The 18,354-nt window shown below is 41.0% G+C and overlaps 3 protein-coding genes across 3 annotated transcripts; 2 read left to right on the forward strand and 1 right to left on the reverse strand.

Annotated features, from left to right (window-relative positions):
• Nucleotides 1-4,034: 4,034 nt before the first annotated feature.
• On the reverse strand, nt 4,035-4,741 carry LOC135680065 (uncharacterized). Its single transcript, XM_065194055.1, has one exon. The coding sequence runs from the start codon at nt 4,681-4,683 to the stop codon at nt 4,255-4,257; it is 429 nt and encodes a 142-aa protein (XP_065050127.1). The 5' UTR covers nt 4,684-4,741; the 3' UTR covers nt 4,035-4,254.
• Nucleotides 4,742-5,671: 930 nt separating this feature from the next.
• LOC135680066 (uncharacterized) lies at nt 5,672-6,398 on the forward strand. Its single transcript, XM_065194056.1, has one exon. It carries the CDS (start codon nt 5,744-5,746, stop codon nt 6,170-6,172), a length of 429 nt encoding a protein of 142 aa, XP_065050128.1. The 5' UTR covers nt 5,672-5,743; the 3' UTR covers nt 6,173-6,398.
• A 4,509-nt stretch (nt 6,399-10,907) lies between these two features.
• On the forward strand, nt 10,908-16,501 carry LOC135679588 (formin-like protein 8). Its single transcript, XM_065193492.1, has 4 exons — nt 10,908-12,346; nt 12,443-12,642; nt 14,539-14,780; nt 15,309-16,501. The coding sequence occupies exons 1-4, from the start codon at nt 11,022-11,024 to the stop codon at nt 16,092-16,094; spliced, it is 2,553 nt and encodes an 850-aa protein (XP_065049564.1). The 5' UTR covers nt 10,908-11,021; the 3' UTR covers nt 16,095-16,501.
• Nucleotides 16,502-18,354: the final 1,853 nt, after the last annotated feature.

Below are 18,354 nucleotides of genomic sequence, written 5' to 3' on the forward strand. Positions count from 1 at the left end.
ACTCCAAGTACTAAGACAAGGTTGAAAGACAGAAGTAAAGGAACTTCATAAGATCAATGTCAATAGGCTTCTCATCAAAATAGTCGAAAGTTGAGAATTTCGAGTCTATGTAGGAGTGTTTAACTAAGGAACGAAGTAGGCATCACATAATGTTGTACCTCTTCTACTCAAAGGAGCAAGCAACAAAGATGATAGAGAAGAAGGTATAATCCCCGAGGTACTCAAAACTATTAGAGATTTACTTTAAGTCGGGGTGAAATTTTAATCTTTTTGAGCAAAACTTCTTGCATTCCAAAAGTTCGATGACAATGAGAAGATGAATCGCAGTAGTTAACTCAATGTAAATAGTGTAAATACTTCGGGTGTTTCAGAAGTATGAGCAAAGAGCAGACAAATGTTAGTAACTAGCTTGATGCATGAAGTACAACCCTCGAGAAGGAGAGCAAACTCGAGTAACCTTTGCCTTCTCAACTCTTAAGAGAATGGGTAGAATAGAATACCCTAGTTATATTATTTATCAAGCAGAAGAACTCTATATCGATTTAAAGATCCTTTGAAGAAACTTAGTGGAAGACAACAGTTATCCAATCTTCACCAATAGTTATCGGTGTTATCAAGAATAGACTATCTGTTACATTTTTCAATAAAATATCAATCGAAAGCAGAAGTAATATGAACCTACTTGGAGATAACAATAAGTAGAAAAGGAATCGATGGATAAATTTTACGAAGGAAAAACCTCAAAAACTTCAAAGTCTTTTAGGTAGTACTCATTAAAACTCTAATAGACATCCACCCAATTCAAGTGGCATGAGACATTTGTGAGACTTGCGCATAACAAGAAAGGTCTTTTCTTTCATTTGAATGATCTATATAAACCAACAAGGATCAGCACAACTTGACTGACCCCACACTAGAGTCAGAGTTGTTGGCGAGTTGAAGTAGCATGATGGATCAAAGTTCAACTACTTAACAATAGTGGTGGAGTGTAGTTGGGAGCCAAGAGGCACATTACAATTAGAGTATAAGATTAAAATTTCAGTAAAGATGAGGAATACAATGCTTGCAAAGGTTTTGATAAGAGTGTTGAAAGAATAAGTAGGGGAGAATATCATAGACAAAACTATAAACATTGTGTTTAATTTAATACTCTCAATATCTTTCGATTTTATTTATGTTTTACACAACATATAGAGAGCTTGTAATAGGTTTAGTAGCCCCATTTTGGTTTGCTTTTATAATCATTTCAAGCTTATAAATACAAGTTGTATGCAGTCATCGTGTAAAGGCAAAACTGTCTAGAAATAGGCCATCTAAGCAACCATTTTGAGTGTTTTCTAGTTTCATAGAGTAGTGCAGAGTGTCAGCCAGTATAGCAATCAGGAGTTACTTAGGTGATACATGACTGGATGAGCCTTTAGAGTAGTGTCTAGCGCTAATTCGCTACTTTGTTATATAATAGTGTTATTTGGGCACTTATAGGAACTTTTGGTCACAATGGACAACCTTGGATTATTTATCGTATGACCATTCAGAACTTGCGAAGTCTATATTTGTAATTTTCATTGTCTATCAAATATTTTTTGAAATAATTGCGTATGGATCCTAAGTTAAATATTTTTTCTAACCATCTTGTCTTATGTAGGTCCTTAAGCGACTATAAGAGGTTTTTGGGAGGCTGACCCTATAGGAAAATCTAGGGACGACATCACATGAGCAGCGAAAAAATAAAAAACAAAAGTATCTAAATTTCTTAATAATGTGTTTGTCGTTGTGCGAAAATTGATGCATAAAATTTATAAAATAAAAAACTATGCATATAAAAGATTGCGTTTTATCTAAGAAGATCGTATATCCCTGAATCTCTGCAGATATGTAGGAGTGGGTGAAGAAAGTCAAGTGCCCTCCTCTCTAGCGGTGATCCACACAACAGGATTGCAACGACGCTCCTAAAATCTCCAAGTTTACTATTTGAAGAGGAGAAGGTGAGAGGAGAATAGGAGGTGATAACTAAGAGAAGCTCTAACCTATGGGCCTTTAGTTCCCTCCTATTTATAGAGGTCTCCTATCAGCCCAATTGGATAATAGATCTCAATCCAATTACTAAATCCTCTTAGATTAGTAGGTCTCTACCCAATAATCTCTTATTAGCTTTTATTGAATCTCAACCATACGATCTAATAATTCAGGGCTTATTGAATATAAAATAAGATAGGGGCTTCGGCGGATATCTCATATCTGAACATCTACTAGTTGCAACACCCACCATATGTGTGTGATCCTTCAAGCCCAATATCGAGCTGGTCATGAGTCATACATGTTAGAACTCATTTTGGCTCAGTGAATTATTATCTTCATAATAATTCACTCGACTCATCGACTACGGATGTAGTATGCCACTATGTCGTAGTCCCTAGATGATACAAGGAAATCCAATCTATTAGACTTGACTATCCTTAGTCATCGTGTACCTATAGTCCATCATCCATCTAATACCCTAGAGACCGTATACCGGGTATGGTACTATCATGCCCACATAATTTCTACTCGAGTCTCACTTTAATCGAATTCTCTCATAGAACTATTTCTCTCTCAATCCGAATGACCCTAACTGGGATTTGTTTGAACAAGAACACATGAGATATTCCTCTCATGATACCGAGAGTGAATGATTCTCTATTGACACTCAATAGCCCTTGTAAGGTTGGCTACCACTCCCGATGATCGGCTGTGCTAGATCTGGAACTTCCAAACCTATAAATCTTGTATCAAAGAGTGAAGTACTCATAGGACATCCTTATATCTCATGTCTATGGACCAGATACATCACTGGGATAACAGAATCGTTGTTTAACAACAAAGTATTATTAACCATTCAGCATTTTGTGTGCGGATCAATCAGTGAACTCATTCTTCAATGAGCACTTGCACTTAATCCCTAGTGTCCCCACATGAGCAGCTATGAGACCAATCGCCTCCATCATATGTACGAGTATATAATACAGTAGTCTCTCATGTTATCTCGATGTCTCTCTCGAGTAAATTATGACTATGATTATTTAGGGTTTATGTTTAAAGACAAATCGATCTCATTATTGTGATCTTATCACGATCCGATTCCCATTGCACAGATCCATAGACATTAATATATATATATATATATATATATATATATATATATATATATATATATATATATATATATATATAATATAAAGTGATAAAATATCAAATAATATAATAAGAAAAAAAAATAAAATACGTATCATATTACATGTGTCATCACTCACGTGATTGGTTTATAGGGCACCTATGACTAGAAGACCCTTTGCGGATAGACACGCAAGGGTGCTATATAACTTAAGCAAAACCAATTAAGTCTGTAACAATTCATTAAGAGGGTTGGTTGACGAATGTTCCTACGATATCATGCCCTCATTTTAGCACTAAAATATTAGAGAAAAATATCATTGATGTCTTGATTAGTCTAACATGGTCCGAACTCATATGCGTAAGGTTATTCAAGTACTTTCAAGGTGGAAACGCTAGACTCCTTAGGTACTATCCGCATAAAAATCGAGGTCGGAAGAAGTTTCTAAACCCGGATACTGTGACGCTAAAGTTAATAACTCGAAGTGTAAAGTGTAGATGCAAATAGTTCATAAAAGTCTCTAGTTTCTTTATATTAAAAATGAGATTTTATATTAAAAGGTGAGGAAGAAGATAGGAAAGGGGCATTCCTTCTTGGTGATGCCTAAAAAGCTTTCGCCTATATCAAACCTACCGTCTTAAGTCAAGTTTCGATTGACTACATGACTCAACTTTCTAAAGTCAATGTCTCGAGGGACTTGGATTGACTATTACTATCAAACCAACGACGGTCATTTGTATTGGTAAGTGAGAGGATAAAAAAATCTATGAAAGATTAGTAATGAAAAGCGTATCAAAAAGTTGGCATAATATTAAATATGATTCGATAAATCTCATTTACATTCATAAAAAAATTAAATTCTTTATGAGATAAATTACAAGATTATTGACATTCACTTATGTAAATCTTAAAGAATTTAACTTTTACATATATATATATATATATATATATATATAATTTTAGATCCTTAATACAACAGTAGCACGACGTAACGTTGGTACATGTAACATAAGACAGAAACCAAATACTTAGGAAGCCAAATGACTGCTTTAGGCCTGCAGGAAACGTTGTGATTCATGTACTGCTCGGCATGATCATCCCTGCTACTCCTCCAGCTCGAAGGCTGACACCGGGAAGCTGTCGGATAACCCAGTGCCGGTCTTGAAGGTGATCTTCCCCGTCGAGGGATCCTCGACGCGCATCTCAACGACGGAGAGCCAGAGTAGCAGCTCCTTGGTCTTCACCCCCGTCATCTTGTGCATCTTGCGCTTCTCCACGAAGGCCGTCACCTCAGGGGCGTACGACACCGCCCGCTTGATCTTCTTGAAGGTGTGGTCATGCTTCTTCTTCTGGATCAGCCATATGAACCCAGCCGTGCGGTTGTACCCGAACTCTTGGATGTCCTCGAGGGGGAAGAGCCCCCTCGGGAGCTCCAGTTCTTGAAGCAGTTGGATGGATTTCTTGCGGCAGAGGGCGTCACCGGTGAAGACCTCAGCACCGTGGCGATGGCTTTCGATGTTGTGGACAGCCATGTCGTCGATAAGTAAAGTGGTTTGGAAGCTAAAGAGCAGTGCAGAAGAGGATGACGAAAAGAAGGCAAAAGGGCTGATGAAACGACGATGGGAGGGAGATGGTATTTATAGGTGAGAAGTAGGAGTCTCGTAATGGGTATACGACGCAAACAAGCCATGATATGCGCATGTCATGTAAGACCCATATAGTAATTGGGTCTTCTTTGTAGGGCAGTCAAGTCAGTCAAACGACCAAGTCGGGTTATTGCAACGGGCTCGATCTCGATGGATTTGGGTCTCAACGTCTAAACCACGCATGCTTGAAGTTGTGACCAAAACTCTTTAAGAGTGGCCGTCCTTCAGGAGTCAAATAAGACAATAATTTTAGTAGTACAACGGTCGTTATGACCAAGTTAAAGAATACGTAGGTAGGATTTAAGTGCTTGGATTGACTTAATATCGGATCTAAGATATATCTAAAATTTTATTATATTTTTAAATAATCAGTGTGACATAATTCTATGAGCTTGGAACCTTTTCAAGTCGTGGTGTCGAAAGTAGATCTCCACTTGAAAATTCTATTTATGTTGGAGGTATTTTTTATAAAGTCTAATATTTTCGATATTAAAGCATGATCGAGCATTTGATCTTCTCAAATGTAGATGATGTTATTTGAATTAGATGTGCCCTGGTTGGATTGTTATCATTTCATATAATGTTTACAAATGCAAGTAAGAAGGCTTTGACGTGTCTTCGTATGATTATGTTTGACTACTTAAAGCATGCGTGGCTTAGACGTTGAGACCAAATCCATCGAGATGGAGCCCGTTGCAATAACCCGACTTGGTCGTTTCACTGACTTGGCTGCCGTCGCTCGTCTCGCTCACACATCCCAAGTGCTCATCTCCCGGCAATTATTGACTGCCCTCCAAAGAAGACCTACTCTATGGAACCTATTCGTACTTCTCACCTATAAATACCATCTCCCTCCCATCTTCGTTTCATCAGCCCTTTTGCCTTCTTTTCGTCATCCTCTTCTGCACTGCTCTTTAGCTTCCGAACCACTTTAGTTATAGACGACATGGCTCTCCACAACATCGAAAGCCATCGCCACGGTGCTGAGGTCTTCACCGGTGACGCCCTCTGCCGCAAGAAATCCATCCAACTGCTTCAAGAACTGGAGCTCCCGAGGGGGCTCTTCCCCCTCGAGGACATCCAAGAGTTCGGGTACAACCGCGCGGCTGGGTTCATATGGCTGATCCAGAAGAAGAAGCATGACCACACCTTCAAGAAGATCAAGCGGGCGGTGTCGTACGCCCCTGAGGTGACGGCCTTCGTGGAGAAGCGCAAGATGCACAAGATGACGGGGGTGAAGACCAAGGAGCTGCTACTCTGGCTCTCCGTCGTTGAGATGCGCGTCGAGGATCCCTCGACGGGGAAGATCACCTTCAAGACCGGCACTGGGTTGTCCGACAGCTTCCCGGTGTCAGCCTTCGAGCTGGAGGAGTAGCAGGGATGATCTTGCCGAACAGGACATGAATCACAACGTTTCCTGCCGGCCTAAAGTAGTCATTTGGCTTCCTAAGTATTTGGTTTCTGTCTTGTTAAGTCGTGCTTCTGTATTAAGGACCTACAAATTATATATATATATATATATATAACATAAAATTTTCAAGATTTATGTGAGATGATGCAACTTAATAATCTTATAATTGATCTGAAAATTTTAGTTTTCACCATGAATATAAATGAGATAAATTTATCGAATCACATTAAATATTATATCTATTTTTTGATATATTTTTTTATTATTAATCTTTGATAATTTTTTTTATCCTCTCACTTGCCAGTTTGATAGTAATAATCAATTGAAGTCCCTCAAGACAATAACTTTGAAGCATCATCAAGAAGGAAGGCCCCTTGCCACTATACCACACATTCAATTATTTTAATATTAATATTGACATATATAACAAGTGTTTTTTTGTTTTGTTGGACATAATTGTGGTAGCTAAAGCGTCTTCTCACATTCAATGCATTCTCACGAATATAATATCTAAAGCACCCGATTGGGACAAAACTAATTGAATAAATAGCTATCATGACCAAAGCATCTCTTCATTGACGCAAGCATCCAAAGTGCCCATCTCATCGTCCCCGATGCATTATAAACTCATAAAGCATCTATAATATCCGACTCAATCGTCATAGTCAAAATATTAATGCACTCTAATTAATTGGGCAAAACATTTTCCAGCTAAAATATATTATCCTATGATATAAGCTAAAATAGGCTTAGGTTAAGCATTTTCTTAGTACTCTATTTGCCCATGACATAAGTATCAAAATGATCGATATCTTTTAACTGAGCAAAGCTCAAGACATAAGTATCAAATGCATAATAATATATCATAATCAAATAAAATATCTATGTGATGCATCCATTAATGCTAATATGTTTTAACTAAACAAAGCTTCTCCCCAAATATGAATGTTAGTTCAGAATATAAGCATCCAAAATGTATGATGCATAATAATAGGTCAAAACACATTCCATGCATTCATGTAGGACATAATTATCAAAATATCTAATACATCCTAAACATCCAAAATGTATGATGCATCTTAATAGGTCAAAACATCTTCCAATACATGATGCATTCATATAAGACAAAATTATCAAAACATCTAATACATCCTAACAATACAAGACATCCAAAATATAAGATGCATCTTAATAGATCAAAATATTTTCCATGCATTCATATAGGACATAATTATCAAAACATCTAATACATCTAAATAATAGAAGGCATCTAATAAATCCAACTATGAGATATGCATTAAAGCATTCAATGTGCATAATCGTATCTTTTCGCATGTAATATATCCACCTAGGGATATAAGCATAAAAAATTACATGATATGTCTAACCAAGTGAAACATCTCCGGGCGTAATTGCTACTTGGAGAGCTCGATCAACCTAACCTGCAAGAACGAGACTAGGGAGACAATCCATCGAGCAGTCATTGGAATCAAAGTAAGTCCGGGTTTGTGGTGCTTCCCAACTCATGGCCGAGTGCTATCGGCCTACTTAGTCAATTCCATATAATCTACTCGATTTCTACTTGGCTTGACCTACCCATCGTGGCTTCTCTCACCTCCATCATGACCTACCCCAAAACTCTTGTCCCATCCGGTGTTCTCTCTACAATCCTTTCCGCCTATCAATTAACAGATCAAACGAACCATATTAAAGTTTACGTTTACAATAATTGATGCTCGATTTCTCAATCATGATACATCCAAATCTACACATTTTCCCAATATCAGAAACGAGATTAGACAAAACCCAAAACAAAATAGAGAGATTAGAAAATTGATAGGCAGAACATGACAAGCAAAAAATTACTCACATGTCAATTCTACTTGTTCTTGCTAATCTCTAAGCCGACACGTCGGCTTTACTTTACCGACACTCTTAATTATATTTTTGGTCGATACAATTATGAGAGGTTTAGATTTATGTGATCGATAACACGACATCAATAAAAAAATCTATTCAACTCCATGAGGTTAATTATGTTATCTCTTATTATTTTATTTCTCTCGAATTCAGTACATGATTCCACTATTATATTGATGATCGAATGGTACGTATAATAATTCTAAATATAAATTACAATATCAATTTAATGATCACATACGGTATGATGATATGACAAATTTTAGATCTCAACCACGTCATGACTTATGCCACGTCAAACCCCTGCCAAGTCAGCATGAGGGCTGTCTTTCCCTCCAAATTGGAGTCCGTACAGGGAGATGTCTCATTGGCAAGTCTCGTCCTGAAAAGCTCGGGATGGTGCCGCATGGCATCGTTCCGCGCATACAGGGCAGTGGCCGCACGAAGGTACGATCTCGTCACTCGGGAGATCGATTGTCACGGTAAATCCACGTACGATTGATCCTCGGGCAATAGAATAAAAGCTCCTGACCGATACCTGGCTAGGGGACGAAAAAGAGAGAGAAGGATAAAGACCACTGACTTAATCTACGAGGGGCCCAAGTTGAGAATCTCCCGACCAGGGCCTGTGTGCAGGAACGTGGCCACCTCCGGAGATGTGGCCATCCCGACCTCGGTGCTTCTTCCGACCAATCGAGAGACGCACCCTCGAGCACTAAGAACTCCAAACATCAACCCATGGGCCAAGTCGTGCTGACTCTTCGACCACGATGTGTGAGTTCACCGATATCTCATATATAATTTTGTAGAGTCTAAATTCTTGATATCTTAAGATGAAATAAAAAATGAACCTTGGTTGGTTCCAAATTTACCATCTTTGTTGAATGACTAAGATATATCACAACAACAATCAATATCGAACTTATGCTCGTTTGATTTGATCACCTCATCTACCAAATCTTTTGCACCAGATCTAGTTTTTGAACAAGTAGGTCGAGGATCACCACCCTGGTTGTAGCACTAGATTTAACAGCATGCAGCTTCTACTTATTGTCGCAATCCAACAATGACAACAAGAAGCCGCCAAGTCCCAATTATTTCTGGACCTCCAGCATGATATACACATTTCTGAACCCAACCGCCACAAAATCTATAAGGTCCAAACTATTCTGGGGACCTTAATAAATACATTTAGGTCCCCCACCCCACTGCTTGGGGTCCAAACAACAGCATCAACTCTCAAATACATACCTATATACTTGCAATATTTATCTTTGTGATGACCACAACAAAACCATGTCAGCCCCCGGATGAAGTTTACGTGACATTTATATATACGAGCGAGCTCATAGGGTGATTGCTCTTACAAAGTACAAAGGAGGTTTACCGATAGCAAGCCATCACGGCCTGCAACTATGTGGGCCGAAAAAGATAGCTTTGGTGTCGCCTTAACTCGCGACCGGGTGACATGGCGCCCTCTCAGCGTAAAGGCGGCTTGGGATCAGAGGCCGGCGGCGGGCCCTTTCGGATGTGCGTCACGTGCATGGCTCGTGTCTAAAGTCGTGCAACGCAGCGGCTCTCTGTAAAAGCCGATCCAGCAGTGCATGCATTGAGAGAATATATATAGATGATTAATGCATGCATGTAATTATAGTGGTGGATCCCATACGGGGCCCATCTTTTATAACCTTTGGACGTGGACGTGGACGTGGGCATGGAATCGGATCGCTGCTTTACGAGAATGTGGAAGCCAAAGCTTCCTCACATGCCTTGCAGTGGCAGACGAGGAATCATTCTCAAGGCCTGCGATTACGTAGGTTTCCGCCGTGGAAAGCACCGGTGACGCCAGGAAATGGGGACGGCACGTCGATCCGGTCCGGTTCACGCCCGTCGAGGCATTTTGGTCCCGCGCGCACGAATCTTAAGTCACGATGAAGGGTTGCGGTGAGATGTAATAAATACTATAGCCGTAAGTGAAGTGGCCATTTCCCTTCACGTCGTACAGCTGCTTTGGAAAAAGAAGGGTTGAGACAGGCGCCAACCTCACCGACACCTTTGTTTTGCTGGCACTTTTCTTCCACAGCTTGCATCCTTAAATGCCCAATTTGCATTATATATATATTTATATAATATACGTACCTTAACATGCTTTAGAACGAATGTTATTGTTTCAACGTCTGATGTAACGTGAAAGAGTGACCCAACTCTGAAGCAATCTCCTTCATCAGGACCGTCCGATGATGCAGCTCTACAGTGAGCGCTACTGTTTGACTCCCTCTCCGGATTTTATGAATCGGACGGTTGGTGATGGGTGGGAAAGGAGATGGGGACGGCGGCAGCCGTTAGATTCCGTGGGTTATGTACTCCGCTTTCTCCTGCCCTACACGTGATGCAACGAAAGCAGATGCCTGGCGTGCGAATCGAAGCATGGTAATGCGGGCGACGGAGCACCCGCCGCGTGTGTCGGTGGGGCCTCCTGTTTCGTGTGGGAGGCGGTGCAGCGGATCGGTGTGTGGTGGAAAAAGGGATGTGCTCGCAAGGTGGAAGTGGGAAGATGGACATCATTAAAGCGTAAATGATGTCTTCTCCATGTATTATCATCGAATGATTTAATCATATTCGAATTTTTTAAAACAAATCAATTGAGAAAAAGAATTAAAAGTAGATTTTTTTGATTAGTTTATTGTTTATCAATACGAGTATAATAAAGAGGAATACGGGTTCTGATGACGTCACCCGCTCCCTTCTCCGACAGCGTCAAGAAAACAAAACAAAATGAGAGAAATACACGGATCTAAACTCCTCTCTCACTGCCATTTCGAAGCTTCGGCTATCCTTCTCTCGTGGCGACCGGAACGAAACGAAACGGAGGTCGTTCGAGAACCGTAGCGCGATGATGCTCCTGGTGGTGATCTCCCTCCTCTGTGCCGCCGCCGCCTCCGGTTCAGACGTTGGAGGCGGCAGCCGGAGGGTCCTCCACCAGCCGCTGTACCCCATCCAGTGGACCCCCCCGCCGCCCCCTCAGGAATTCTTGGACCCGCCGCCGGACGACTCGAGCCCCTTCTTCCCTGGCGTCCCCTCCCCGCCGGCTGCCTCCACCCAGACCCCCGCCGCCGCGACCGCCACCTCCACCACTTCATCTCCATCTTCTGGGTCCAAGAAGGCCGCCGCAGTCGCGGCTTCTGTCTCGGTCGCCGTCCTCGCGGTCCTGTTTTTGTCGGGGTTCTTCTTGTATCGGCGGCGGAGGGCTAGGAGATCGCCGGACACTGGGAAGCTCATGGGCCCCGACGATAACGGCGGTCGGCAGGAGGGCCGCCCAGCCTCTGCCGCCGCGCCGGATTTCCTCTATTTTGGCACCATGGGCACGCGGTCGGCGGCGGCGTTGGGCCGCACGAGGAGCAGCGAATTGAACGGATCACCTTACCGGAAGCTCGGGACGGAGCGGGTGCTGGAAATGCATCACCCGAGCCCCGACCTTCAGCCTCTGCCGCCGCTGAACGCGACAGTTTCGCGGAAGGGGATGGTCCCTCCGCCGATGGCGTCCTCCGATGACGATACCTTCTATACTCCGCAGCGTTCGGTGGCGTCCGCCACCACCGAGAGCCCAAGTAGTCCGGTCTCGCGGCTGAGCCTCCCTAGTATGAGCAGCGGCAGGAAGGAACACTTGGTTCCGGCGGTGGGGGACTCCGCTCCTCGCTCCCGGAGGTCTTCCCCTCGAATGCAGCTCGCTAATTACCCGAGTTCTGAAGTCAAACAGATGATCCCACCAACCAACCAACAACCTCCGCCACCGCCACCGCCGCCGCCCCCTCCCCCACCACCACCACCACCGCCGCCCCCACCTCCGCCAACATCCACAATAGATAATATCACCAGGAATCCACCAACCCCTCCGCCACCGCCGCCTCCACCACCGGCTACTGAAGCCGTGAGAAAAATTGAACAGCCAATTAAAGCCCCGGTAGCACCAATTGCTCCATCTTCAAGGCGTCGACTGCTGAATCCCCTGCCTCCTGAAGCTACGCGGATCAACATACCGCTTCCTCCCTCGAAGCTGGGCAACGGAGTCCCTGCCAGTTCTTCAAGGCGAAATGACGAGGCGGGGGAGGATTTGGAGGGTGATGCGAAGCCCAAGTTGAAGCCCCTTCACTGGGACAAAGTTAGAGCGAGTTCCGATCGAGCAATGGTCTGGGACCAATTGAAGTCAAGCTCATTTCAGTAAGATCTTCCCTGAGGTTTTCTATCCCACTTGCTTTATTTTCCATAGCTTTCAAGACATAAATTAGCATTATGTTCTTCTCTTCATTTTGGCAGATTGAATGAGGATGTAATTGAGACTCTATTTGTCAACAATGCCACAACTTCTATTCCTAATGATGCAAGCAGAAGACGGGGTGTGCTGCCATTCAAGCAGGAGAACAGAGTGTTAGATCCAAAGAAGTCACAGAACATTGCAATACTTTTGAGGGCATTGAATGTTACAAGAGAGGAGGTCTCTGAAGCACTTTTAGATGGTAATCATCCACAATTTGCAAACTTTTGTTTAAGCTCTAATATGTTCCTTATCATATTTATGTAAACTGTTCATGTGGCACAATAATTCGATAGATTTCCACCCTAATCTTCTGAAGTCAGGTTGGCAATCATCATTGTCTTTTCCAATAGGATGTCAGATGATCAATTTTTTGTGGCAGGCTACTCCCCAAATCTAACTTTAATATCTTATCTCATGTTCCACCGTGGTCATTAGGTACCTATTTTCACGAGTGACAACAAATTAGTGATAAGAGTTGGACTGTCTTAAGCATGACCTTTTTTTCTGGCATATGGAATCTGAGCTATTGTCGTGCAATCAAAATCAACTTGTTCCTCATGAAGCTCTTCAGAAACATAGATAGGTGGCTTGTTTAGATGCCTAGAGTTCTGGAATTAAACATTCAGATTTTTTTTCCTCCCTATTAGCTAAGTTCAAGCTCAACTGTTGTCCATCTAGCTGACTACCATTACAAACATCTGGCTGCAGGAAAATTTTCTTTGTGGTCTAAGGTTATTGAATAGGGAGGCATGCTCACCTTTTTACCTTCACTCTGTCTACAACTAATTGTAGCTACAATTGCTAGACATTCTTAGGAGTTGTATGGATTTGTTTAAATTCTATCTCTTGAACTTTACTTTTTTTTCCTGTGGACACAGAACCAACTCATGTACAATAGTATCCACACTAACTCATGTCAGTGCTGTGTTCTGAAGGGGCTCATATAACCACACTTAGCTGGAGGTTTCTAAGATAGGTCTTGGATTGACTAATTGTAATCAACATAGATAAGGAAATTAGAAGATTGAAGGAGACGGCAGAACTTAAGAGAGAGAAAAATGTCTAGTTGCCAAAAGCGAGAACAGCTAGGATGGCCATTGCCCAAATAGTTTTCATTCGTTTGTAAAAGAAATACAACATAGTTCCAATTCCAGCTGCAATGGTTAATCTAGGACTTCTACCATTACATGGTTTCCTTTTTTATAACCTAAAAGGGCAGCTAACTAGTTTATCAATCACCTTTCCTGATATGCTCATTATTCTCCTAGACTTCTCCCAGTAACATGGGGTCAATGATGAGTGTGTCTCAGAACCCTCAAATTCTGTTTGGTAACTAGGTTTCATAAAAAGTCTCAAGAAGAACCCATCCAGTTTATTAACTCAATATGAACCCTCAAATTCTGTTTAAAATATAGTCTAGAAGAGAACTGCCTACATAATTACCCAACTCATCTTAGCTTTTTGTAGCTAAAAGTTAAGCTTCCTTAAGTGCTCTAAACTTAGATAGAGTTTTGGAGAAGAGGAAGGTGACAACCCTGATATTGCAAATAAGCTAAAAAGCAGGTGAAAAACCATCCCATCCTTTTTCAAAACACTGATAATTTTTAGCATTTATAATTTTGTTTTTACTGTTAGTTTAAAGGGCAAATAAACTAGCCAGCCAAATCCAATTAGATTATGGCCTGACTGATCAATAGTTCATCCTAGTCATAGTTCTTTAGGACTATTATGGAATCCAAGTGTATGGCTTTATCGGATGGCCAATGTGAATCTATCGAATCTCCACTAGATGATCTGACAGACCTACTACAAAAATCTAAGTGAACCATCAAAGGGACAGCCAAGTCCACATCTTAATCTGAAATTGCTTATTGAGTGTTTAATCAATGTTATATTGCATCAGCTAGCTTGAAATTCTTCTCCAGGTTCATTAAAAAATCTTCTTTGAGTTTTCACAGTACATGAACAGATGTCTTAAGGCCATGGACCCTTTTAGCTAAGAACTGCTGCAGCTGAACTCATTCTGTTGTTCATTGTGATATATCATGCATATTAGTTTTTAAATGATATTGAATGATAAAATTGTCTGCAACAGGTAATCCTGAATGTTTAGGAGCCGAGCTTTTGGAAACTTTGGTCAAGATGGCTCCCACAAAGGAGGAAGAACTAAGACTACGTGATTACACAGGTGACATATCAAAGCTAGGTTCAGCTGAGCGCTTTCTAAAAGCAGTTCTGGATATACCATTTGCCTTCAAAAGAGTGGACGCCATGCTATATAGAGCTAATTTTGAGACAGAAGTCAATTACCTAGTGAAATCTTTTGAGACCTTGGAGGTAAAAGTATTACTTTGACGTTTCATCATTCTTTGGACAAAAAAAAAGGGCAAACATATCCCTAAATTAGTGCTTGCACAACCATATTCTCAAAAGTATGAGTTGTGGAATCTTAGGGTGAAATTTTCTTAATTCGTTGTAGTAGGATTTCTTCTTTTTCTTAATACACATGCATGCATTTTTTATTAATTTAAGACCTGTTTTTTAACCTATAAAATTCTGAAGTTTATTGTGCCAATTGAATATTCAATATTCATTTTATGGGATATATTATGGTTAATAGCTTTCCTCATTCTTCCTAAATTATATTTTCAGCATTTCTGTGCTTTTGACCAACTGTGTTTGGCATACCCTAAAATAGTATTCACTTAAATTTCTCACGTAAGGAACCTTCAGAAAAAAAAAAAAAAAAATGCAAGTTTGTAGATTAAGAATAAACTTTACAGTGCTTTCATAAGCAATAAATAATACTTGTTAGAATCATTGTCCATATATTTCACAGCTCATAGTCCCTCATATATTCTGCAGGCAGCATGTGGAGATCTAAGAAATAGTAGACTATTCCTTAAACTCCTGGAAGCTGTATTGAGGACTGGAAACAGGATGAATGTGGGAACCAACCGAGGTCAAGCGCAAGCCTTCAAGCTAGATACTCTTCTAAAACTCGCAGATGTAAAAGGGACTGATGGGAAAACCACACTTCTGCATTTTGTTGTTCAAGAGATCATTCGGTCGGAAGGATCAGTTAATAAATCAACATCGGAGAATCCTTCTAGCAATGCCAGAGAAGAACCATTTAAGAAACAAGGGTTGATAGTGGTGGCTGGGTTGAGCAGTGAGCTTGGTAACGTCAGAAAGGCAGCTGGAATGGACTCAGATGTTCTCAACAGTTACGTCTCAAAGCTAGAAACGGGGCTTGAGAAGATGAAGTCAGTATTACAACTTGAGAAGTCATGCACACAAGGTATGAAATTTTTTGAGATGATGAAGATATTTCTTAATGAGGCCGAAAGGGAGATCAATCGTGTTAAGGCTGAGGAGAAGAGGGTGATGAACCTGGTAAAGGAAACTACAGAGTACTTCCACGGGGGTGCTGCAAAGGAGGAAGCTCACCCTCTTAGGATTTTCATGGTGGTGCGGGACTTCCTCTCAGTGCTAGATAATGTTTGCAGGGAAGTTGGCAGATTGCATGAGAGGACAATAATGGGATCAACTAGATCCTTCCGTATATCTGCGAGTGCTTCCCTTCCGGTCCTCCAAAGGTATGAACAGCGACGAGATGCCATTTCAGATGATGACAGTTCGTCATCATGAAACCATCGAGAGATTGGCAACTTATGTTTCTCAATCATACCAATCCGGTGATCGAGGAATGCAGTGATTTGGCAATTCAGAAGATGACCAAGGAAGGTGAAAAGAAGGAAATTTCCACGTGTTAAAAGTTGGCAGGCTCATTTCTGTACAGAAAAAAATAAGCAATGCCTTGTAGGAAGGCATCGTCATACAATATTTCACACAGATTGAAGTTAGTGAAAGCAGAGACTATCATCAGAGTACAAATTAGTGTCTGATCTACTTGTCGTCATGTGATAATATTATTCAAGTAGTTGTAGAAATTTGTATTTTCTTTCCTGTTACATGTATCATTTTCTCTTGGATAGTGAGTGTTCAAATTTTCATCCCAGTCATTCCTACTGAAAGGCATAATAGCCTTTTGCATTCGTAACTGCGACATCTCAGTTTTGTTCAACATTGGCTGTGGGAGGATTCAATTGTTTTATATTGTTAGATGGGTCTACATTTATTAATTTTGGCTTTAGGATTTTAGGTTAGGTGATGGTTTAGAGACTTATCATGTTAATTAGGTACTTATTTCACCATATGATATCGAAGTGGAATTATTATTAGTTGGTGAGAAGGAAATGAATATTCATAAATGATATAGTTATTGTTAATGTATGCCTCCCTCTTTCTGGAAGAGTTTTGGGTAACCTTCTGACACTCCTGATATGATTTACAATTTTACAATGGAATAAAAAGTCATTTTTCTTTGAAGACGAAGAATTCTTATCATTCCTCGAGTTTTTCTTGACATTTGAGTAGCTCTCTTTGGCTTTCTCGGTAGTCTTTTCGTTTTGAGTTGTATTATTTCTTTCGATCATCATATTGTCCCACTAGCACTTGAGATGTCATACACATCATGCAAATCAATAGTATATTTCATGATCATCGAGGGATATTTCAAGTGTCAATGCTCAAGCTATGTCATCATTTCCATCAATAAAGTCTTGTAGGATGAGCTTTTTAAAGTGCCCGTATGTCACCTCTTCATGGCCAAAAGATCAGTGATTAGTCAACTTGAGTTGTGTGATCGCAACTCGGTATTGACAAGACCATTAAGGAGGATATGTAAATTTGAGTTTCGACTCAGAATGGTTGAAACCTTATCGTCATTACATTGTCGCTTCTTTTTGTTAGAGATCAAAGGTTGAAACTTGTGATTTTCCAACTATATAAGGAAATCTCTCTGTTCTGTTGAAGAAAATCTTTCATTTTGTTAAAGAAAATCCTTCGGTATTAGAGCAAAGAAAAGCGAAACTTCGCTCTTATCTTCGGCCAGCGATCAACGTCGAGTCTCTCACTCGTAAACCATTCTTTGCATCGATTCAAGATTGGTATCCATCTTGATATTGCGGGGGCATGATAGAAGATAAGATTTTTTCAACTATATGAAAAAACGAGAAGGTCCCTTGATGCTAAATAAGGTTAAGTGCTTATGATCAACAACTTGGTAATAAGACTAGTAAGAATTAGGATAAACAAATATGAGAAAAGAGGTCTCCTTGTCTAATACCCACCCTTTTTGCTTTTAAACCAACTAGATTGGTCATTATTGACCAAATAAGAATACACAAGACATGATTGATCCAATAAATGAATTAGATTTGATGTTAGATCGAATCATCCAAGTCCATTTGCTGAAGTATACAAAGATCTTTGATGTAGGTTCTCAAAGTCTTGGCTCCATTGATCAGTGTTTGAACTCAATACCAGATTCATTTGTGGCAGACTAAAGAAGGATGATGATTGGATCCGAATCATCCTCCACAGTATAAAGTCCGAAGCGTTTCGATTGGATGAGGAAGGAGGTCGTCGACCGGTGCTTGTGGCGAGCCATTCGCACCGAGTCACGGAAGGCGCAGCTCCGCACTCCGAGTCGAGCAACTCAGCAGGAGATGCACTCATGACGATGCACGCAGCGTGTGGTTCTGCGGAGAGGCGGCACGTCCAATACCTCTTATGATGCCCAATGTGGTCTCCCAGTCTTGGAATGCAGTGACAGCGGCCATGGCGCAGCACGGGCACACTGCCATAGAAACAACGGATCGCTTTGACCAGATGACAAGGCATCATGGCATTGCTGCAGACAGGTTCTCTTTTCTTACAGCCCTGTCAGCCTGCACTCATGTAGGTTCAGCAACGAAGCTTTCCAATACCTGAATCTGCAATCTCTTGGAATTGTTCAGCCGCAGAGGGACTCAAGACTGGAATTCCATCGATTTGGATTTTGAGC

The sequence above is a fragment of the Musa acuminata genome, chromosome BXJ1-7, assembly GCF_036884655.1.
Source record: "Musa acuminata AAA Group cultivar baxijiao chromosome BXJ1-7, Cavendish_Baxijiao_AAA, whole genome shotgun sequence".
NCBI classification, from domain to species: Eukaryota; Viridiplantae; Streptophyta; class Magnoliopsida; order Zingiberales; family Musaceae; genus Musa; species Musa acuminata.